Source organism: Coptis chinensis, chromosome 1, assembly GCF_015680905.1.
Source record: "Coptis chinensis isolate HL-2020 chromosome 1, ASM1568090v1, whole genome shotgun sequence".
Taxonomy (NCBI): Eukaryota; Viridiplantae; Streptophyta; class Magnoliopsida; order Ranunculales; family Ranunculaceae; genus Coptis; species Coptis chinensis.
Genome location: NC_141456.1, coordinates 15,315,280 through 15,338,172, shown reverse-complemented (window position 1 = coordinate 15,338,172; position 22,893 = coordinate 15,315,280). Strand labels below are relative to the sequence as shown.

Genomic DNA, 22,893 nt, shown 5'->3' with positions numbered 1-22,893 from the left:
AAGCCGTCGTAGTTCACCTCTCTCCTCACCCCTCTCTGCCTCTCTTGTTAGCCTCCCCCTTGTACTCTCCTCTCTCTTCCTTTTTATATCCCTCTCTTAGGTTTACCTCATGGGGCCTAGTCTAGTCTTGGGCCTTTCTCTGGGTTCAACACATACTGTGGTCTGGGCCTTATCTCTTGGCCCAGTACCTATGTGATACATCCCTAAATATGGCTACTACATTTGCCCCCCTCGGTTCGGGGCGGCGATGACGACGGTGGACCCGAGAAGTCCTCAAACTTTCTTGTCTCTCTCTTTGAACTCTAGATATCCACCGTATCTTGTGACTGTACGTAGTCTTTTCCTCCTTAGGACATTTCGTATCCATGTACTCTGCTACTGGACCGTATGTCTGTGAAGTACTCAATCCATCAGTTCTTGTTCATATACCCCATTAACGTATCCCCAAAGGATCTCATCCCCTTCGCTCTCTCCCTTCAACTCGATACAATGCCCACAATGTGTCTCAACCCAGCCATAAGCTCTCCTTCATAGAACTCACTACTATGTCCATGGAGTGTCTCACCTCAGCCAACCTCTCTCTTTCCGAAAACTTGCCACTATGTCCGAGAAGTGTCTCAGCCCTGTCATAATCTCTCCTTCACATAACTCACTTCTATATCCGCAGAGTGTCTCACCCTTTCCTTTCCCTTTCGTAGCACTCCACTGTCTCATCCCCTTCACTCTCTCTCTTCAACTCAATACAATGCCCCCGATGTGTCTCAACCCAACCAACACCTCTCACATAGAACTCACTTCCATATCAGCGGTACACCTCCCCCAGCCACCTGCTCTCCTTCTCGGAACTCACCACTATGTCCGCGGAGTGTCTCGTCCCCTGTATTTCTCCTTCTCATAACTCACTACAATGTCCGCGGAAGGTCTCCGCCCAGGCATAAGCTCTCCTTCATAGAAATCTCTATCATGTCCGCGGAGGGCTCATCCCCCCGTTGTCTCTGCTCTGGAGTGGAGAGTCGGATGAGGGGCAACTCCACTTGCTCCCAGGTTTGACTCAGATCTCATGTCCGCAGAGGGCTTATCCCCCCACTATCTCTGCTCTGGAGTGGAGTCTGATGAGGGGTAACCCTGCTTGCCCCCAGGTTTGACTCGGATCTCGTGTCCGCGGAGGGCTCATCCCCCCCGTTGTTCAGATCTCATGTCCGCATATCTCTTGCATCTCCGACTTGCGACTCAACCAAGCTCTGGGGCTACTCTCTTTGACCTGCCTGTCTCTTGCCTTTCTGTCCCGCGAAGGGCTCATCCCACTCTGCGGGCTCGCTCGAGCTCTCGCCTGTTGGGGCTCTCTCATTGCCTCATGTGTCCCTAGCATTTTTGGTCCGCGGAGGGCTCATCCCACTCCACGGGCTTGACCGGGTTGTCGCCGGTTGGGGCTCTCTCATTGCCCCATGTATCTCTAGCATCTCTGATCCGCGGAGGGCTCATCACATTCCGCGGGCTCGCTCGAGCTCTCACCTGTTGGGGCTCTCTCATTGCCCCATGTCTCTCTAGCATCTCTGATCTGCGGAGGACTCATCCCACTCCGCGGGCTCGCTCGGGCTCTCGCCGGTTGGGGCTCTCTTATTGCCCCATGTATCTCTAGCATCTCTGACCCGTGGAGGGCTCCTCCCACTCCGCGGGCTCGCTCAGACTCTCGCCTGTTGGGGCTCTCTCATTGCCCCATATATCTCTAGCATCTCTGATCCGTGGAGGGCTCATCCCACTCCGCGGGCTCGACCGGGCTCTCGCCGGTTGGGGCTCTCTCATTGCCCCATGTATCTCTAGCATCTCTGATCCGTGGAGGGCTCCTCCCCTCCAGCGGGCTCGCTCGGACTCTCGCTGTTGGGGCTCTCTCATTGCCCCATGTATCTCTAGCATCTCTGATCCGTGGAGGGCTCATCCCACTCCGCGGGCTCGACCGGGTTGTCGCCGGTTCGAGACAGCTCTGCCTGCCCCACACGCGCTGTTTGGACACAAGGGTCCGCGGAGGGCTCCTCCCCCCCGCACTCCTTCGGATAGTCCCACGACATATCCACGAAGGGTCTTCTCGAACCCCTCCGCTCTCCTTCGGAATGCCCATCCGGGAACAGCTCAGCCTCCCCCACGTTTGATTCGGACACGAGGGTCCGCGGAGGGCTCATCCCCCCCGCTCTCTGGCTTAAAGGCAGCTCATCTCTATCTCTTCCCACATAAGAATAGACCAAACATCATCTAGTAAATATCAGCTCAATCTCCACTCGCTCCCCGATCGCGCAATCTTTCTTCTCTCTCAGAATCTCGTAACAGATATGTGTCTCGCATTTCTTACAGAATCGCCTCTTACCATTTGTATTCGGACGCCTCAATCTGTTGATCTGGGTCCCAAACTCTAGATCTCTTTGTTCCTCTGGATTTCCGAGTTATTCGTTGCATGCAACTCGCCTTCATATCACTATGCAACCTTCATGAAGGATTCCCTTTTTCACATGTACACAGAACCAACATCTTTACGCGCATTTCGCCAAACATTCCTCATGCACTTACTTTGGCTGTGAAACACAACTACTGATCATGAAGATCTCTTTGCCAACCCTCCAACCCTTGGTGCGAACGACCAACCGTTCCAAGAACTTCATTGGAAGGAGATTACTTGCATAACACAAGCGGCTTTTCCCCGGAAGATTCACAGAGTCCCAATATGTTAACGAAAAACTTGGCCTTCACTCCGCCTCTAACATCAAGTTTCATTAACAACTTATCCAACTTCGTCATTAACTCTCTGCAGCCCTTGTCACCAACAATTTGGACCCTCAGAGATTTCTTTTAACATAGGATGCAGAGAAACAGCAGATCTAATGGCCGTTCTCTTGAACTGCTCCACTATCCCCCCCTGTTATTTTGCTCTGCTTCCTGAAGAACACCCTGTCTCTATGAACAATCCCTGTAGAGTGGAGTCCATCCAAAGCAAATAGCAAAATTGCCTTTAACGATGGTTTGAATAATTCTATTTTCTCTCCAATCCCCCGGCAAGTCTTAGGCCTCTTTAAGAATCATTGCTTCAACTCGATATCGTTTACACTTACTAATTCTGGACTGAATGAATTCTGCATATACAGTCTGATTATTTTGACACAATTTCCATAATGGCTAATTCTTTAAGCCACGATTTAGATGCGTATGTATCAACAATGTGTAGTGAAGGCTTGAAAAGATTTCTCCATATCATCTTGCTTCAACTTATCGCCATCAAGCCGTTTCGACTGTTATTTCCACTAGACGCGTTTCACCCGACCTCATATCATGGTAATACTCAACCGGTTTTGACACTCATTCACGATTATCAAGCGAGAGCTCTCCTCCCACACGCACCGCCAGGGAAAATCTCGAATTGCTGATCCGGGTTCGTTGAGGATATTCTCTATCGTGCTCGTTTCGCATCTTCACGAGGGAATGATGTTTGAGGTCGCTCTGAATCCTTACATCGCTTTGTTTAAAAGCGCCCGAAAGATCGAGTGAACCGCAAATGCATCCCCTGACTACTAGGCAGCTCTTTCTCTTCGTGGGACGACATTAGGATAACCTTTGGAGTCGGGCAAATTAGAACCCCTCATGGATTCAAGCAATTTGGTATCGGTCAAGTTCTTAGACAAGTCCGACATTTTAGGTTCAAAGTCCCCTGAAGGATTTACCATACTTTCCAAAGTTTTCTTTTATTTGGACGCTTCGGTTCTACCAGTTGACCCAAAGACTTCATCGACTTGACGGTTTCATATGTTGAAGTGCTAGGAAATTCTAGTGATTCATCCGGAACCGGACTTCTACCTATTTCAAGAACTCCGCACCATAGTGACCTTCGATTGTTTGCCGAGTCGGGTTCACCCTCTTTCTTAACTATCATTTCACAAACCAAACCAATGGAAACACCTTCTCCTCTCGCCTTTGCATCAAACCGCGTGCAAGCAAAAACTTTCATTTCACAATCTAAACCAATGGTAGCACTAACACCTTCTCCGCTTTGGCTTTGCAACAATCGTGGGCCCAATTGTTCACAACCTTCCGAGAATTGCATGGCGTAATCAACTTCTTCAAGTGCACTCTCGACCTTATCCTTCATTCGATAATCCAAACCATTAGTAACACTTTCTTTGCCCGCATTAAACGCGTCGGGGAATACTTCCCGGAAACCTTCGGAACCGATTACAAGAGTCAACTTCTACGGTTTCACCCTCTTCAACATCGATTTTCGACATAACCATTACCAACACTAGCATCACTTTCGGTTTGCACATTCACGTGGGGCATATTCTCGACGATCTTCTAGAAATTGATTAGCATAGTCAAGTGATTGTACCATTTCACCCTCTCCAGCATTCAAGTTATCAACACCACCATCATTCCTTACCTCATCAGCAACCACGACATTTCGTCCACAACCTCTAGGAAAAGTTCTTTTCGCAGATACCCTCCTCATTTTACACTGATTTAATGAAACATTATCCCCATTAATCAAACTTCCATCCCCAAAAACTGTCCAACAAGCTTTCACTATCAATCAAACACGTTTTCTTCTTCCAGCATTTCAATTCACTCCACAAGAGTAACAAATCTGAATACTGAGGTTGTTTTTTTGAGTTTTGAGGATATGGGTATTTGATCCGTAAGGAGAAATGTTTGTTTTTCAAGTGGGAAGAAGAAGAAGTGTGGTGTTTTCAAAAAATGGTGCCGAACCGGTTCTTCCCACTCTAAAAGACTCCATCTTTACCGTTGCCATTATACCAAAATGCTCTCCCCTACTTCCGCTTTAAAACCATGAACCGATCGGTTGTTGAGAGTTGAGATTTGAACCTTGAAACCCTACCCATTTGTTTTAGGTTGGTTCGATCCTTGACTCTGTGTTCTCTTTTGTCTTTCATCAACAAAGTCGGCCCGGATCCACTTTGCTTTCATAGACAAAGTCGGATGGATTTCTCGATCTCCACACACCTAATGCAAGTCGAATATTTGACTTTGAAAACAATTTATCGGTTCGGCCGAAGTCCCGACGTCCCCACGACGGGCGCCATTTGTTACAACCTCTTTACCGCTTAATCTCGTCAATCTCTAACTTTACTCACATTCACTCTATATTTTGGATCGGCTGCACCAATTTGGTTGCCTACGTACCCATTTCGGGATCAAGCCGCCGTAGTTCACCTCTCTCCTCACCCCTCTCTGCCTCTCTTGTTAGCCTCCCCCTTGTACTCTCCTCTCTCTTCCTTTTTATATCCCTCTCTTAGGTTTACCTCATGGGGCCTAGTCTAGTCTTGGGCCTTTCTCTGGGTTCAACACATACTGTGGTCTGGGCCTTATCTCTTGGCCCAGTACCTATGTGATACATCCCTGAATATGGCTACTACAATCACCTTTTTAACTTTTTCTATGATGAAATGCCGGTTTTGTTGAAATATTGCAATTTAAGTTCCGAAACCTACAAAAGCAAGGAAATGTGATTTATTCACAATATTTAGAGAATTACTAGCGTCCTAACCCTATATAGGGGTAGGACCATTCTCACCCGCTAAAAGATGAGAAAGGAAACGAGGGTAATGGTTCAAGGTTCAATCTTTTCAAACTTAAAACAAAAAAGAAAAGAAATCGAATAGAGGGAAAACAGAGTTATGCTCTCTCAGTATCTTCTTCATTCCTCTTTTAGTTTCTCCAAGACTCGATCCAAAAATGGGTCGGAAACCCATTTGTGACGAAATAAATCTTGGCAGCTATCATATTCATTTCTTCTCCTCATAGCTTTGAAAGCCCCCCAAAATTAATTACGTCTGTTATGTACTTATAGAGAAAAAAATTCTCAAATTTGATACTTTTTTTTTAGTAAAGAAACATTTTGGGTTATTGTGACTTTGTTAAAAGCGTTTACTTTGCTGCCAATTGGAATATGATTTAGCATCATGCTGGGATATAAAATGTTCAATTTCTCTCCTCTATTTTTTCATTAAGTGGTGCTTGTTGGGATTGCTTTAGTTTGACACTTTGACAACCAATTCGCACTTGTGCCGTGACAATCCGAAGTGAAACTACCACATAAATCTTTCTACAATGTATACCAATGAAAAAGGGAGAGAAAAGAAAGAGATCGAGAAAGTATAAAAATTGAGGCTTTGTTTTTGGTTGAAGTGCCGAGAAGACGACCAAAATTATAAAACATATCGAATAGGTCAACATGTCTTTCATTTTGTCTTTTAGTGGGTGAGAATGGTCCTACCCCTATATAGGGTCAGGACGCTAGCAATTCTCCAATATTTATTAACAGACAAAAATCTCCATAACATCTTGGATGTTGGGTTGAGAAGCAGATGTGGGCACCAAATCAACAATATAAGAACTTGAATTCTTATATACAATGTAGCCCTCTATGCATCAGGACCAGCCATTTCAAGTTAAAAATTGAGCTTCTTCCTAATCGCATCTACATAAATAGCAAAGGTTTTCCCATTTTTCTGAATTCACTAGCATGATTCAGAATGATTGGTTGATTATACTTTTCCTGTTGGTGTATGTTGTTTAATTGATTTGGATTTTCATTTTTTATACCAAAATCTGCCATCACAACAAGAATAGCCCGGTAACCATCCATCTCTTTTGCCCAAAAACAGAGTATGTAGTTATCTACAAAAGGTGTATTTTGGTTCTAAATTATAAAGAAAGTACACATGATAATTTTAGATGGTACTCCATTATGAGTTAATTGGACTAGCCTGTTTTGCGTTTTTTTCTTTCTCGCATCGATCTTATGCTACTGTAGTGTAGGATATTTCATCCTATTGTATCATTGTTTAGATATATATCAATAAAACAGTATTTCACTAATCAAAATATAAATTAAAATGATAATCATGTACTATGTACTTATTGGGTGGGAAAGTCTGTGTGACATGTTCCTCTTTAATGAAACCCTGTTGGACACGTCGTTCTGGAGATTTGGTGAGGAGTTCCAGAGTTTGTGAAGGAGTGATTGTCTCTCGCTTCGGAGAAGACCATTTTGGGTGGGAAAGTTGGTCTGTCTCCAGTCCTTTTGCGTGTGGGGTTTGGAAAGACATTCGTAGAGTTCTCCCTCTTTTCTTGAGAGAGGTTCAGTACAAACTTGGGAGTGGGGATAGGATCCTTTTCTGGGAGGACAGATGGTTAAATGGTGACTCCCTTGCTACTTGTTTCCCTTTGTTGTTCTGCATGTCTGGCTTCAAAGGTAAACCCCATCATGGATTGCATAGTTAGGAATGAGGGTTGTGTATCTTGGTATGTGCAGAGCTTTGAATGACTGGGAAGTCGGCATTTTAGCTCCCTTTATGGCTAGGCTTGATTAGTTATCTATTGTTGTCGTAATTTGGACAAGTGAGTATGGTTCTCTGGTAAGAAAGGTGTTTTAGTAGTCTGGCGTAGGATTTGTGTTGGGGTTTTGTAAGTTGGTTTTGCATAGCAACTGCTTGTGTCTTGTTGCTTGCAGTCTCTTGTCTTCTGTTTTGTTTAGTTTTCTTTGTTATTAATCTTAATAATGATAATTTCCTCTCTTTTTTCCTTTCTTTTGTAATCAGTAATCAGGGTGTAATAGGGATGATCGGGTGGGGTTTTGTTCTTGAAAAATTAGCTAGTGGCTAATGATTCAAGTGTTAATGTAATCTTCTTTTATTACATTAATGTTTTATCTTTTGCATATCAAAAAATAAACGTCTTTTTCATTGAGTAATGAGTACTAGTCCTGGCTGCGTACTCTCCAGTCTTGTTCTCCTGTTTGTTTCTTCTTTGCTCCTTTCATATGGAGAACCAAAGTTCCCTCTAGGATTTCCTTTTTTGTGTGGTCTGCCTCTTTGGAGTGTATTCTTACCACTAACCATGTTAGAAGCATGAGAAAGTTATTGTTGACTACTGGCCGTTGTTTAGGAGGGCTGGGGAATCTGTGCATCATGTCTTGTTGCGGTGTCCTTTGTGTTGGGAGTATTGGTGGATTTTTTTCTTAGAGTCTCATGTTTCTTGGGTGTGTCGTGATCGGGGGATTCATCTGTTTCAGAGTCTGGTCTTCGCCTTTTCACCTCATCTGGTAATTAGCTTTGGAGTTTGTTACTGTAAACTATTTTGTGGGGTATGTGGATCGAGAGGTATAGGCGACATTATGAAGGACAGCATCTAAGATGGCAGTCACCTTATTTCCTTTTCCAGTGGTTTAAGTTCTTTAAGGCGTTTAGGAGCGTTCAATTTGAGTTTTCGTGGCAAGATGGCAATGCCTCATGTTTTGAAGAGTCTCAAGACATCCCTTTTGAGCATTTTGTGTGTAGATGGGAGTCATTCATGTTCTGATCTTGAGTTTTGGGAGGAGCGACCTTTCTTTGTTTTTGTTTTTCCTTTTCTTGACGGTATGGTAGGTTTGGAGACGTGTCCCCTATGGAATGTTCCTTTCTGTTTTTCAGTCGTAATTTATGTTTCTTGTATTTGTAGGATATCGGTCCTCTGTGTATTTTTTTCATTTATATATATACTGATTTTACCGATAAATGACAAAAAATGTCTCTTGTTTTCAGATTTGGGATGACTTGTTGGTTGTTGTATAGTTTTGGTTGGTTCTTTATGTTTTCTTCGACTTGTATTTGTAGGCATTCTCCGCCTACTTGAATTAATCGATGGAATCTAATCTATTTCTGTGATTGCTTCTTATTGATCAGGAACAAAATTAAAGATTCACATATTGTTTGATATATGATGGTACGTGTAATGGCTTCGGCAATGCTAAAGTAAAAAGGCATTGGTTTATGTACTTCTCAAGTGGTTTGAAATAGCCCGATTTGAATCCTGGGTATCTTCTTCTTCTTCTCTCTCCAACTTTTCCATGATTGGAATAATGAAAACTAGGTTTACCGATACATTTAAACTTTAGAACAGTGTACTTGATACATTTAAACTTTAGAACAGTGTACTGACGGTGCACATTGATGTCCATAGATACCAATGTTTTCTCCACTCTGGGGCCATAAGGTGCTCCCAAGCGAAGTAGGGGATTCGAGGTGGGTATGGTGGGAATATAAGGAGTCTCTAATAGCGATTCTGTGTTCTTTTTGAAGTTTAGATTTTTGTAGTGGTTGGACATCAGAGAGCGAACGCAAATAGTGGACATTTTCACAAGGACACAAAGGAAGAGGAAAACAAGTTATAATAATATGAGATGATTGTCATCATCATTTGTTGGTTGTGTTCATCGTTTAATCAATGTCCTTACTATAGATACAATGCACAACGCACCCCCACCATTGAGTACCAAACTCATTTTGAAGAAACTTGCATACTACATTTCCCAGGGGCAAAAATGGTTTGCCTTGACAGTCATTCAACCGGACTTCATCCAGATTCAGTTACCCTTTGTGTGTGTGCTTGTGTGTTTGCGGTCTCAAGTGAAATCAAAATTTCAGTAGAAGAACGACGAAACTGTAAATGACTGAAACAGTACAAACAGGTACAAACAGGTCTAAGTTGTGGAGTTAGAGATCATCAACTCATTGTTACAATTACAAATACAGAAGCAATTGTTTATAGCTTTTGAGGAAGTAACGCCATATTACTATAGCCATGACGTTGCAAGATAAGCAAATCCCACCAAAAGTTGCTCAGGCAGCCCTAATCCTCAGAATCGCCATTGTTGTTATTGCCAACATCTGTATCAGTACGATTTTAATCAGAAAATATAAATTGCAGCAACAAGAAAGCAAAAGCAAATACTCTAAGAAAAATGAGAAAAACAACTGTGTTACCATCTTCATTATCTGCAGGGGCATATGCTGATCGCCTCGACCGTGATTGATTATTTCGTGTTGGCTAATAAAAGACAGAGAAACACCAAAAGAGTTATAAATCAGACAAGAGTTATAAAAAAAAAACAGTTACAGATTAGAGGGCCAAATTTCAATTATACAATGAGAATTTTTACCAAATTTCATGTCTGTGTCTAGTTAACTGTGAAGTGACATTGATTAAGCATTGATTGTTGGCAACATGGAATCTCAAACTACCACTATCTTTTATGTTACTTAACCAATCTCAGTGCAATCGGGCAATGCATTCAGTGCAATCTTGTCATAGCAGAAAGACGCCTTCATCAATAACCACCACTATCTTTTATGTTACTTAACCAATCTCAATCATGTTTTCACTCTAATTACCTCGCTCTGGAACTGGTGCTATACATATTTTTATTCGATAGTTCCACATCCGCATCCTTCTTTTTGCAGGTATGTGTAATAGGAAAAGCATATTTTGTGTACCTGCAATTTTGGCCGAAGTGCTTCAAGCGGCCCCTTGGGCTTCTCAATCGGTGCTCCTGCTCCTTGCTATATGATATAACACAAATGAAATGGTAAACTGTTAGGAATAAAGAGCACAGCCAAACAGACACAATCTTCTAAGTGATGTACTTATTGAATGCTTAGTTGTCAACAGGAGACAGCTCAAAAGATTTATGTACCTTGCCCAATGCCCAATCAGCAGAATCAAAGAAAGCCCGTTCATGGTCCTGACAGTAAAACCTTTGTTACTTGAGGAACAGTTGATCATTCCGCACCAACACAGTTAGTACAAGTAGAAATGGCTGTTACCTTAGATATTAGTGGAGGCTTTTTTGGTAACATCCCTCCATATTTTTTCTTGAGTATTGCCTCCTGCAAACAATAACATATAATTTATATTATTATACAAGTAAATGTGGAGATTTATCAAATTTGAGTATTTAAGTAACTTACAAGCAATGCAATATCTTACTCCTACCATTACATTGACCATTATATGCTCCATTATCAATTTAATGAACGACATGAAGGACACTCAGAAGCAATGTTTGAGTGCAAGTTAGGAAGGTAAGAGTACCTCTTCCTGGGCTGCCGAGGGCATGGAACTTTCTTCTTTTATCTCCACATCTTTTTGGTCATCCTTAGAGAAGTCTCCATCAACCTGGACATCAGGACTAGTCTTTGCAAGTTCTTGCTCCTTGGCATCCTCAGCATTTGTGCCTAACATTTTCTGCCTGATTATAAGAGACAGATTAGCAGTTACAACAGTTATCATTAGACTTTGATGTCCAATCAACTTCGCAGAATGTACTCTTTTCCAATTAAAACATGAGACACAAAAAGAGTGTCTCAAAAAATTTAACATAGAACCAAGACCCTCAATTTGAAGGTGTTTATTGTCACATGAAGAAGTCTGCAGGGAACCAATAAATATCTCCAACAAAATTATCCGTTTTTTTTTTTTTCTTTTTTATCTTTTCGAGTGTAGAGTCGAAGCAGACTTTAAGAGTAGCAATCGTATTGGGACTTAGAATGATTTTATAGCTTAGGCTGTGAAGCAAAATAGGAAAATAAAGGATGCTGGATAAGGCTACGATATATTCTTCAGAAAGACGATCTGGAAGGACCCTTTCGAGCAGAGGTTAAAAGGATTATTAAGCAGGAAAATTATTAAAAAGAAATAGAGAGAGCTAAAAACTAGCAGCATGTACCACGACTCATTCGTGGAACTTTAATTGCCAGTTCAAAATAGTTCCAACTGGAAGCAAACAAACTTATGAAAAATCCTACTGGGTCAAGTGAGCATAATACCCTATGTGAACTAAATAACACCAAATGACCAATGCTAACAGCTTCCAATCTAACAATACTATTCATGACAACACTGTCGTATTTGCATATTACTTTCAACTCAGCACATCAGACACCTTATATTAGCATCAAACAGCTAAACATGTACCATCTCAGGCTATTCATCGTCTTAGAGCGCAGCATTGAGCTCTCCACAGTCGGGTTTCTGGTTAAAGGAGGAATATATTGTCCAGACTCCAAGTACAATACACTTACCATACGAAACCCGAACCTTATAGAGAGGAAATGAGAGACAAGGACAAAAGTTCTAATTGGATGCAGGTTTATCCAATGTAGGAATCGCTAATCTGTGAATTATGTAAATCGGTTCTCCATCTCAGTGGTATACACACCATAGGATATTTAAGAAGCCACTCTTAACTAATATAATTAATTCAATGGTAGATGATCCTTCATTTCCTTAATCGATTAACTAATACATTGTCTCGGACCCAAATCATTCCATCTCATCTCTCGGACATATAAATAATCAATTTAATTTTACGGAAAATTACTACAATCTCATTAAATCAGATCTAATCATCATTAAAACAATAATAATAATAATAGTCAATACCAATTAAACATATTAATATCAATACATTCAAATTAAAAATATGGGGAGAGAAAAAGTATACCTTTGAGCTGAAAACTGGAAACTGGAAACCACTTTTTTTTTTTTTTTATAATGATTGTGGAGTGATGAGAGGAGAGGAGATTTCGTTTTTTGTAAGAAGGACGCGAATAAAATAATAATATATGGAAGATCTGCTCCTCTGCACTCGGGTTCACGGATCAATATTCTGAAACTGTTCACATGTACCGTTCAGCGACATAGAGATACGCATCATTGCGATTTGACGGACCAGATGTTTTTAACTTTGGGCCTAGTTTCTATTAATGGGCCATTGACTGTAATGAGGTGGCAGAAAATTCTTGAGTTTGATGCTAGATGACATGTTGACCGATTCATAAGACAATGTTATCTTCTCTATCTAATAAAACACAATGGTGTGGGGCTCAAAGAGCCTAATCCAATGGTTGTTATTGTCTTTTACCAAGTTATGACATGGCTGTTTCAAGCTATCCTAAGTGGTGTGCTATTCTCTAACTTTAGGTACAGTTCCACAATATCATTTTCTTTAGGGTAAAATCTTTTAGGTTCGATTCTCTTCTTCTCTTCTCAAATCTACAATCGCCACTCTTGATCTATGTCAGGTATGCTACTCTCTCCTCTTCTTATCTTCCTCTTCCTTTATTTCTCTTTTACCAAAGTTTGGATCTTGATTTTCACGTTTTTTGATGTTTGAGAAGGTGGATTATCTTCAGTGGATATGTACTGTGGCTATTTTTTTTCTTTATTGTTGTTTTAGTTCAAATGTTTTTACCTGGTTAAGTAATGGAGAAATCAGGAGTTGGTTATGAGTTTGGTGTTGTAAGGAATCAGGAGTTGGTTATGAGTTTGGTGTTGTAAGGGATAGAGGGGAGTTGGTGAGTTTTAAGGAGATTGGTGGATTGGATTTTGGAGATGGTATTCGATTCGAGACTTCGAAATTGTTGGATAAGTTTCAGAAAGAGGCTATTACTCAGTTGAACTTGAGTAGACCTTTTGTGAGGTCAGGAGTTAGGAAACCTCAGCTGGCTTTGGTTAGTAATGCTTTTTCTGGTTCATCTTATTTTACATTCTTGTGTTTGGTTTGTTGATTATGTTTAATTGTGATGGTTGATCTGTATGTGCAGGTTTTTGCTGATTTATCGGTTGAGCCAGGGCAGCTGTTGATGGTCAATGTGGCAGTTTTTTTGCAAGAGATTGGATATGCAATTGAGGTACTACATGCATGAAACATGTCTTGATGTAATTCTTTGAATTTTGTTATGCATGTAAGTAAATAGTTGGTGGGATGCCTAATCATGAATATAGGAATAGACAAGGTGCTAGACTCTGGTTTCGTTTCATAATTACATGGGGTGAAACAAAATACCATATGTTTTAACATTTGACACTGTCACATTGTTTTGCTGGGAACATTATTGTTACCAAATGTTGTTAGCTAATGTTACGAAATGCGAATGGGGGGAGGGGGAGGAGAGAGTATGATTGCAGAATGTATCTTCTCTATTAAGGGTGGGAGTCCTTGGTTCTGTTTAATGGTTATAAGGAGATAAGTTTTAGTTTTCCGACTTTGAATATACTGGTGGCTGAATTGTAACATATAATAACAAGAATTAATCCAAATGAACAAGTTCCCATAAACTTACCCAAGGTCATACATGTTAATCCGCAACCTCACAAAAGACGATGATTTCCTAAAAGCTCCTAGACTTCCATAATAATCATCATTTTTCGTAAGATAGTACTCCTACCTCCCTGGAGGTTAATTATTAGATCAAGAAATTATTTGATGCAGCTTAGATTTGGTCACATGAAAAAAAAAAACTACACGAGTAAATACTAGAGGAAATTGGAAAAAGTTTTTCATGAACACTGGTCCAGTCGTCCAACTGATTGTCACGCGACACTGTTGTTCAGCCAATCTCACAATAAAATTAGAACTATCCTTTCTTTGTTAAATCTCCAAGTTCGTAAAAGGTTGAGCTTTATCAATATCAATAAGGTTGGCCTGAACAATGTAAGTAATGACATTCAACTGAATGATTTGAAGAAAATCTAGAGCAATATTTTATTTGAAGCTCGCTTTTTGAAAGTGTACTAAAAAAGCCATCTCACAATATTTTTTGCTGGTAATAAGTTTTTTAGTTCCTTATTGACAATACGAGGTCCTTTATTTTGCAGAAAACACTTATTGATCCCATTCACTCGAGAAAGCTGCAAACCCTCACTATTACAAAGGGGATTCTATTCGAAGGGATGGGACGTGTAGCAGGTGAAGTACTACGTTACAACCCTAATTGTTTTGTTGAGATTTACCATCAAAGACATATTTTATCTCGCCATACCATTATCATCACGCCCGGTATGTGCTTCACTTAAACTTATTGATTTCAACTGGATCATTGTCCTTTAATGGCTATTTGCAATTTTTTTTACTCAACCTCTATAGCTTTCTACCAGTTCTACCAAATGTAAATCTCTTTTTATGTCCGCATTGACCTGTATATCGCCTTTGTATTTCCCTTTGAGTTAAATTGTACTAGCACCCACTTACCGAACATTAGAAAAGAATAAATTTGTTGCATTGATCCAAGTAGATAACAAAACACGGTGGATTCTTGACCACTTTAGAACTTACTGTACTTGAATCACTAATTCCATAATACGTATTTGTAATTGGAATAAATTCTACCTTTTGTGTGTGGTGTATGCATTTCTTCTATATCTGTGTTCATTAGTTTTGGGTAGTTTATCATATAAATAAATTTTGGTATAGTATGGCATTAATATATCTTTATTGCTTTTTGAAATCGGGTTAATCTTGAGTAATTTAAATTGCTTCTGAAGCCTTGAGAACTCGTTTGATAAATTACCTTCACATGTGAATTAGTTGGATAAGTGCGTGTGTGTTGGACTGTTTCATTATTTATGAAGAGGAAATGAAACCTATCATTTTAAGACATTGTATTTGGTATGTAGTTTGACATGCTTTGTTCATTGCATACATCAAGTTCCAACCACACCTGGTTGTTGAATTTTGTTTATGTTTAGGATCTGCTGATCAGTAATTTTTTGTTTACAAATTCTCTTTCAAATTTATAAATTTCTAGGTGTCTCCAAAATTTTGGAAACTGATAAAAGATTTCAAAAAAAATTTATACTGGATATGTGGTACATTAGCCTACTATCAGAAGCTCAAAGGTGGTGCCACAGGCCGGTTCATACGTGCCGGAGGGCACGGGCAAACCCTAGTCTATCTAATAAAAAGCAATGGTGTGGAGCCCACATAGACTCCATCCAATGGTTGCTATTGTCTTTTATAAGTTGTGACATGGTAGATCCAAATGTTTGGAGAGTTTGTGTAATTTTGTTAAGTGTAATCAATACTATAGAATCTATCCAAAAATCAACCAAAAGTCAACAATTGTTGGGCTAGCCCATAAACTGTTAGCGCCTCCAATTGATTTGGGCTTATAGATAATGGGTAATTGGGATGGCCTTGCGGCTGTATTTATAAATTGAGTTGTTTCGCTGGTCTTGTGCCGAATATTTTACGCCTAAGATGCGTGTACGCCTTGCGACGAAGAAGCGATGAGTTGTCGGGATAATGTTGCAGGCGCGTCGTGGTCTCGCGGGTCGTAGGCACGGGCATACCCTAGTATCTAATAAAAAGCAATGGTGTGGGGCCCGCAGGGCCTGCATCCAGTGGCTATTATTGTGTTTTACAAGTTGTGACAGGGGACTTTCAAGTGACCTCAAGTAGTGTGATGCATCTCTAAGTTGCAAACGGTTTCATTGTATCTTTTTCCTCTAATTTAGGGTAAAGAGAGAAATTTCCTTCATTCTCCACCGAGATCAAATCTGCCGCCTCTCTCTCTCTATCAGGTATGATTCTCTCTAATAGCTACTTTCTCCTACTGTTATCTTTCTCTTCTTTTTCACTAACATCTCAGTCTTCATTTTCTTAACACTATAAAGATTGTTTTTTTTATTTCATTAATACCGTAAGAGGGTATGATTGTTTTTTATTGTTTTGTGCCTGAGTTTTATTTTCCTTCTTTGGTGTTTGTTTTTTCGTTTGTAGCAGAAGATTTAATCCGGTTGGAATTTTGGCAACTATTACGTGTTCTTCCCTGAAGGTAATTGTGTTGTATATCCTCACTAATTGAATTGTAAAGGTTATATTCATATTACTTTGTACTTTGTGTGGTATATACTCTAAAGATGCTTAGTTATCAATTTGGTTAAACCATTGGGAGATCTGTTAGTGGGTTGTGCATTGATAAATGGAAATTGAGTCGTTAATATGTATGAATGCACCTACAATCTGCTTGAGAAATGTCAGTTGGTGCAAATGTTGTGTCTCATGTTGCTACATGTAATTTCATTTGTTTTATAATTAGGTTTTCGTTGATTTGAGCTTTGTTTGGTTGTTTATATTTGAGTTTTTCTTTTTATGATTTGAAATTATGAAGTACTCTTTTAGTTGGAATTGTTTTTCCAATGATTTTTAGAATACACATTTTTTTTCATTGATAATTCATCTGTCAGTTTTGCATGCTCCAAATCTCCAATGAACCATGAAGTGAGCAAAGCCTACAACACTTTACAGATGCAATTGGTGACCCAAATAAATTACATAATGAGGTAAATTACAATTTGGTTGTATATAATTTATATTTCTAATCTGAGCTTAGTAGCAAGAACTTTGATAAGTAGGTTACACTTTAAATGTAAGGCCTATTAACTGATTGGTGGTATGTTGTGGAACTTCCAAGACAAAAGACACTAAGTTGGTGGAATTTTAGTTGTACATAGACAGTTAATGGATTTAGGCCCTGCTGCTTACATTAGAAAATAAACTTATGTGCCATCACTGACCCCGGAGAGTAGAAGTCGTGATCATTTAACATCACCATTTGACAATGTAAAAGTGTCAAGTAAACCACTTTGCGAGTCTCCGTTGGATTCAAGTTTAGATTGTAGGCTGCAGGTTTAGACTATAATTGTGGCTTCAAGTTTAGACTGTACACTATAGGTTTAGACTGTACACTGTGGATACAAGTTTGATATTTTTTTTCGTTTGGTGATAATGATAAAAAAATCAAGTTGGGTTGGTTACTAAAGATTTTAACAAATTCTAAATATTCAATTTTAGATTCTCAGCAGTATTGATGTTTCGACTTTCGAGTTTATTTTTCTGTGCATTTAATTGAATGTAATGACTTTCACTAGGGTTTGATGATATTCTTCTTCCAAGTACATGGTCTATGTCTATGAATTATTTGGTCCATTCGTTAAGGAATAAAAGAAATTGTTGTCTTTTGTTGAGTACTGATCTAATAAAATAATAATGTCTTTTGTTGTTATTTTTATAAACAGACGGATGCATTACTTTGATTGGGTTCTCATTATTGACTGTTTCTTGATATTTTTGGAAAAGTCATCCTTGAGGTCATTTTGGCTCGATACTATGATCACTCAAACTCACTGCTAATAGGTAGAAAGCCTTGATCATGGCTCACAAGGTAGAAATGGTGCAAAGGGTGCAAATCAAGCTGTCATAAGGAAGGCTTGAGTCTCCACTAGAACTCTTTTTAATAAGTTACACATATACATTGTATTAGTTTGAAAACTCTGATTTACACTGTTATTATTGATGTATTGTTTCTTTAAGTTTAATTCTATTTTTGTATGCAGTATGAAACCTCCATATGATGATGAATGATTGCTTTTGGAATATTTTGTATTAGCATTTTATTTCCTTATTCCTTGTTGTACTCAATTTACTGAGTTTAGGACCACATGTGTAGGACCACATGTTGATTGTTTTCCATTCACTTCCTACCTAGCAATTAGCTACATAGCTATCACACATAATAATCTGCTAGTAATAGTATCAATAGAATGCACACCATGAGGGGGGCTCAAATCAACGTTAGAGCTTCGTATAAAGCACCGGTGGCAAGTAATAATTCATTTGTGTATGTTATTATTGTTATCTAAATAATCCAAAGTAATGGATTTCAGGTTATTGGCGGATGTCAATGGAGGAAGTTCGAGGCAAAGATGGCTAACTGGAGTTGGTGACCCATGGCGGCGTTATGTCATGTTCGTGAACAAGTAAAATATCTGCATCCTAGAACTGGATTGAATTACTTGATAAAAATCTGACACCTTGGTTGCATATAGGTTTAATAATCTGCATAAGACCGAACAATGCTGATAAAAGCCTTGAAGGACACAATCATCCATTCCTCCAAAGCCGGTGTTGACCGTGGCGATGGCCTCAATTGTTCACATTTTTAATATTTTTTTCAGATATGTAATTATCAGTAGAAACTGGTAACTAACACATGGATAAGTTTTGTTTTCATTTTGAAATTTCCATTATGTATATATATGATGTATAATTAGACCAACTGGTATTGGATCATAGCATATTTAGCCATTTCTTTAGTTGGTAAACTGCAGCTGAAATTTTAAAATACTTTGAATACTTCAGTTCAATTCGAGTTTGTTTTTCTTCTCTAAGTTATATTCACATGATACATGGTATTGAGAAGATCAAGTTGGTAATTTTATGCAACATTTTATATTCTAAAGTTTGGGACAGGAACCAATAACCAATAAAACAATCAAAATTGGTGGGGGTGGGTGGGGTGGTTATTTTTCAATTTTTGGCTTTAAGAGAGTTAGTGCCGCCGCACGAAGAGATTGTACGTACTATGTAGTATGTAGCGTGTGTCGAGCTTATCAGTGTTGTACGGCACAGGCATATACTATATCTAATAAAACATAACAGTGTGGGCCCCCTACACCCATCTATTTATCTTTGGATCTAAAATATGACTTGGCAAATCCAAAGATGGTGGGGAGTGGACAGGTTATTAAGAAGCAACAAGAGTAGTTGATCAAAAAGCAACAAAAGTCAACAAAAACTGCTATATGAGTTGGGCTTCTGTTGGGCTGGAATTTAAATTGGGTCGGATGGGCTGGGTTTTGAAACAGTGTCGTATGGCATGGGAATTTAAATTGGGTCGGAGGCAGTTGATCGCACACTTCGGGATACTCGCGACAATAATAAACCTTTTGGTGGAATAACAGTTGTACTTGGTGGTGACTTCCGTCAATGGCTTCCAGTTATACCCAAAGGGGTTCAATAACAGATTGTGCGTGCTTCCTTACGGTCTTCCTTCCTCTGGAGTCACATTCATGTTCTAACTCTTGATCAAAATATGCGATTGGAAAATGGAAACTCTGCAAATATTGCGTTCGCAAATTTCTTAATGGAGGTACCAAATTGTGTATTTTTCTTTGTACTATTTTGTTTAATATTGATATTCATTTGCATCATTCTTTGTACTATTTTTATTCGTACTAATATTCATTACTATTTTCTGGTTAATTAGATAGGAAGTGACCCAAGTGAGACAGTTGAACTACCATCAACAATTCATCGATGTGCAAATCTTCAGGATCTCATTTCTACTACATATCCTCAGCTAAATCAACCTACCACAGTTACACCGGAATATTTAATTGAGCGCACAATTCTATTTGCACGCAATGACGATGTCAATGATATTAATGCAACAGCTTTAAATATGTTCCCAGGGGAAAGTATTCTCTTTCTAGCTGCAGACAAGATGGCAGACGAGGATGCAACGAATCCAGCCAATATTAATCAATACCCAAATGAGTACCTAAACTCACTTGATCCAGCTGGTCTACCACCGTTTCGTCTCAACCTAAAAGTCGGTTGTCCTATAATGTTGTTGCGAAATATTGCTCCCAAAGATGGATTATGCAATGGAACCCGATTGATGGTGGTCCACTGTCGACCTCACGTTCTTTTCACAAGAATTTTGACTGGTGAAAAAGCGGGTAATCATGCATTTATTCCAAGAATATCTTTGTCACCGTCGTCTTCTGATTTTCCTTTTCATATGACAAAAAGACAGTTTCCTGTGCGTGTTGCTTATGCAATGACTATAAATAAGTCACAAGGACAATTGGTGAAGTATGTGGAGATTGACCTTCGCACTGAAGTTTTCAGCCACGGTCAATTATATGTCGCACTATCAAGGTGCATTTCTTCAGACAGAATCAGTATTCTCCTCCCTCCAAATTCGGAAAGTCACACCCCAAACTTTGTTTACCTAGAAGTCTTACTATAATCCGTAAGTTCTTTTCATTTATAGTCACGTGTTGAGTAGTTACTCATTGAATTTATAGTCATCAAATTGATACATTTGTATTTGCTCTTACTTAATTGGTTAATTTGCTTGATTCAAATTATGTAGGTTTTGCAAATTGGTGTGTAATTACATTTTGTCAGTATTGCGTTGAAGAACTTTTTGCGAACCTTGGTTAGTTTTTCCCCCCCTAATTTCTTCTTTTTTATCTTACAACACCTGAATTTATAGTTCTATACAAATCTATTTCAATTCCTACTAAATGGTGATGTCTGTTTATATGGTATTTAGCTAAAGAAATTTCAATTCTCATATCTTCAAACTTAGTGATCTCTGCTGATTCTCAAGTATGTTCCTTTTAATTTTTTTCATTTTTCCTTCCTTGGTCTTTCTCTACTTATTGTGTTGTTTAATTTTTTTCATCCATGAACGTGGTGATGGGACCTTGGCCAATCACTATAACTTAGTGATCTCTGCTGATTCTCAGGTCAAGTGAAACAGGTAACATCTCTTCTCTTATAACTCAATCTCTTTGATTTTCCATGTAAAGATTCAATTCATTTTAAAATCGTTTAGCCAGAGATGAATTATTTGTTTCCTTCTATGTAAAGGTTTAGTCTGAGCTTCTTCTGGTGTTGTTACATGTATTTATTTGCTTATTTATTAAGGGTTTTAATTTTTTGATTTTGGGTTTGTCGAAAAGTATTAATTTTGATTGATTTGAGTTTTGATTTGGTTCTGCTGCTTTTATAGGTATTTTAGTGCAAGTAGCATTTCGGTGGCTATTGTTTGTTCTTTGATTTATTAGTGTTGTTATAGAAAGTCGCGTTTATGGAACTACCCCAATGGAAACTTTAGGAAATATGGTATATGTATACACTGTAAATATCATTTGTTAAGGGTGTAGACCTTTTGATAGTTATGGGACTCTAATGTATGTATTTTACTTGTGTTTTCGGTAATGACTTTTTTATATGAGGTGCTTTGATGATCGGCATTAGTCGAAACATTCAAATACGATATCGTTTAATATATCGGTGTACCCAAAAACCGAGATATATCGGATATATCGGATATCTCGGTTTTTTGACCGGTCAAAGTTTCTAAAATATCGGATAACCGATATATCTCGGAGTCGATATATCTCGGATATATCGGTTGAATTATTAAAAATTGGGTCTCATTTTCGGCGATATAAACTTTCATATCGGAAATTCGATATATCTCGGAAAAAAGGGGTTTAAATTAGGTGGATATATCTCGGAAATATATTTGATATATCGTAGATATCGGATATCTCGCGATATTTTTGGTCGAGAGGCGGTTAAGTAACTGGATTAACCAATGAGAAATATATGATTGTGATTTTCAGGTTATGACAGGTTTATATTTATGAAATGTTAAAAATACAGAGGAGATGCTGCCGAAATTTTACTATAAAAACCACGTGTCATAGGTTTGTAATTGTTTGAGTTTTGGGGCGTTACATATTTGCTTGTTCCAAAACTAGAAAATAATCTAGAGGTGAATACAATCGTTCATTGTATCACTTCTAAATTGTCAATTTCTTCTTCCCTTCAGTATATATAGTATTTCCTACTCACTCTATTTAACGAATTTAAAACATATAATTACATATTTCTTCGATGAAGTTTCCTTAAGGCTTGGGATTTATGATAATGACCTTGACATTGGCGAATGAGGATGGGGTTTCTGGAAGAGTTATGATTGTCAACAATGTTATCTATACTTTTGCTACTTTTTTTTGTATTTGGCGTACTTTTGTGGGTGCTCTTTTTGGTACTGTTTTGATGTCCTCATTCAAACCACTTGTGGGAGTCTGATTATGTATCTGTTTCTCATATTGTTCTTATTTCATTTGGTTTAATTGGTGTTCTTCTATGTTTAAGTCCATTTAGATGAATGAGCCTAGAGCATCTGTGCAAATCACTACCGGATGTATTGAATAAGAATTGTCTTTGCAGCCTTTTAACATGATCCAAAACATTGGAAAGTCATAAAATAATGGGGAGGTTCTATCCAAATTACCCCTCAGGTGGTTCAAGTTAGTGTGATGTCGAGTTTCTCAGCCTAATAATCATTCTTGACCATAAATGGAACAATAGCCAGTATAATAGAATCAAAACGAGGGAGGGAGTGTGTTCAAGTTCAGGCTGCTTCTACAAAGTTAGCGTCGCAGGCGACTCTATCAGTGCCGTACGGCACGGGCATACCCTAGTTTTCATAAAAGACTTTGGATTGTAGAATAAGAAAGTTAGAGGTTGTGAAGTTGAGTCCAATGGTTTGATACGCAATAGAATAGTGGATACAATTAGCGGGTTCGCGTTTTGACGTAATATTGGATTACAATTTTCATTATATTTGGTGGGATGGTGCACCA

At 38.9% G+C, this 22,893-nt stretch overlaps 1 protein-coding gene and 3 long non-coding RNA genes across 6 annotated transcripts; 3 read left to right on the top strand and 1 right to left on the bottom strand.

Annotated features, from left to right (window-relative positions):
• Positions 1-9,455: 9,455 nt before the first annotated feature.
• On the bottom strand, positions 9,456-12,507 carry LOC147522439 (uncharacterized). Its single transcript, XM_086593402.1, has 7 exons — positions 12,320-12,507; positions 10,909-11,065; positions 10,641-10,703; positions 10,511-10,558; positions 10,311-10,376; positions 9,801-9,864; positions 9,456-9,704 (listed from the first exon to the last, which is right to left on the bottom strand). The coding sequence occupies exons 2-7, from the start codon at positions 11,056-11,058 to the stop codon at positions 9,667-9,669; spliced, it is 429 nt and encodes a 142-aa protein (XP_086449528.1). The 5' UTR covers positions 11,059-11,065; positions 12,320-12,507; the 3' UTR covers positions 9,456-9,666.
• A 168-nt stretch (positions 12,508-12,675) lies between these two features.
• LOC147522438 (uncharacterized) lies at positions 12,676-14,567 on the top strand. The gene is made up of 3 exons (XR_015195280.1): positions 12,676-13,328; positions 13,422-13,508; positions 14,476-14,567. It is a non-coding gene; the product is annotated as an uncharacterized LOC147522438 (long non-coding RNA).
• Positions 14,568-16,050: 1,483 nt separating this feature from the next.
• LOC147522437 (uncharacterized) lies at positions 16,051-18,530 on the top strand. 3 transcript variants are annotated; one of them, XR_015195271.1, is made up of 5 exons: positions 16,051-16,179; positions 16,382-16,433; positions 16,846-16,941; positions 18,325-18,405; positions 18,487-18,530. It is a non-coding gene; the product is annotated as an uncharacterized LOC147522437 (long non-coding RNA). The 3 variants fall into 3 exon arrangements; XR_015195270.1 differs by having other exon boundaries at positions 16,052-16,179; positions 18,325-18,417; XR_015195272.1 differs by lacking the exons at positions 18,325-18,405; positions 18,487-18,530 and adding an exon at positions 17,677-18,317 and having other exon boundaries at positions 16,055-16,179.
• Positions 18,531-19,526: 996 nt separating this feature from the next.
• Positions 19,527-20,666, top strand: LOC147522436 (uncharacterized). Its single transcript, XR_015195267.1, has 3 exons — positions 19,527-19,589; positions 19,707-20,477; positions 20,601-20,666. It is a non-coding gene; the product is annotated as an uncharacterized LOC147522436 (long non-coding RNA).
• Positions 20,667-22,893: the final 2,227 nt, after the last annotated feature.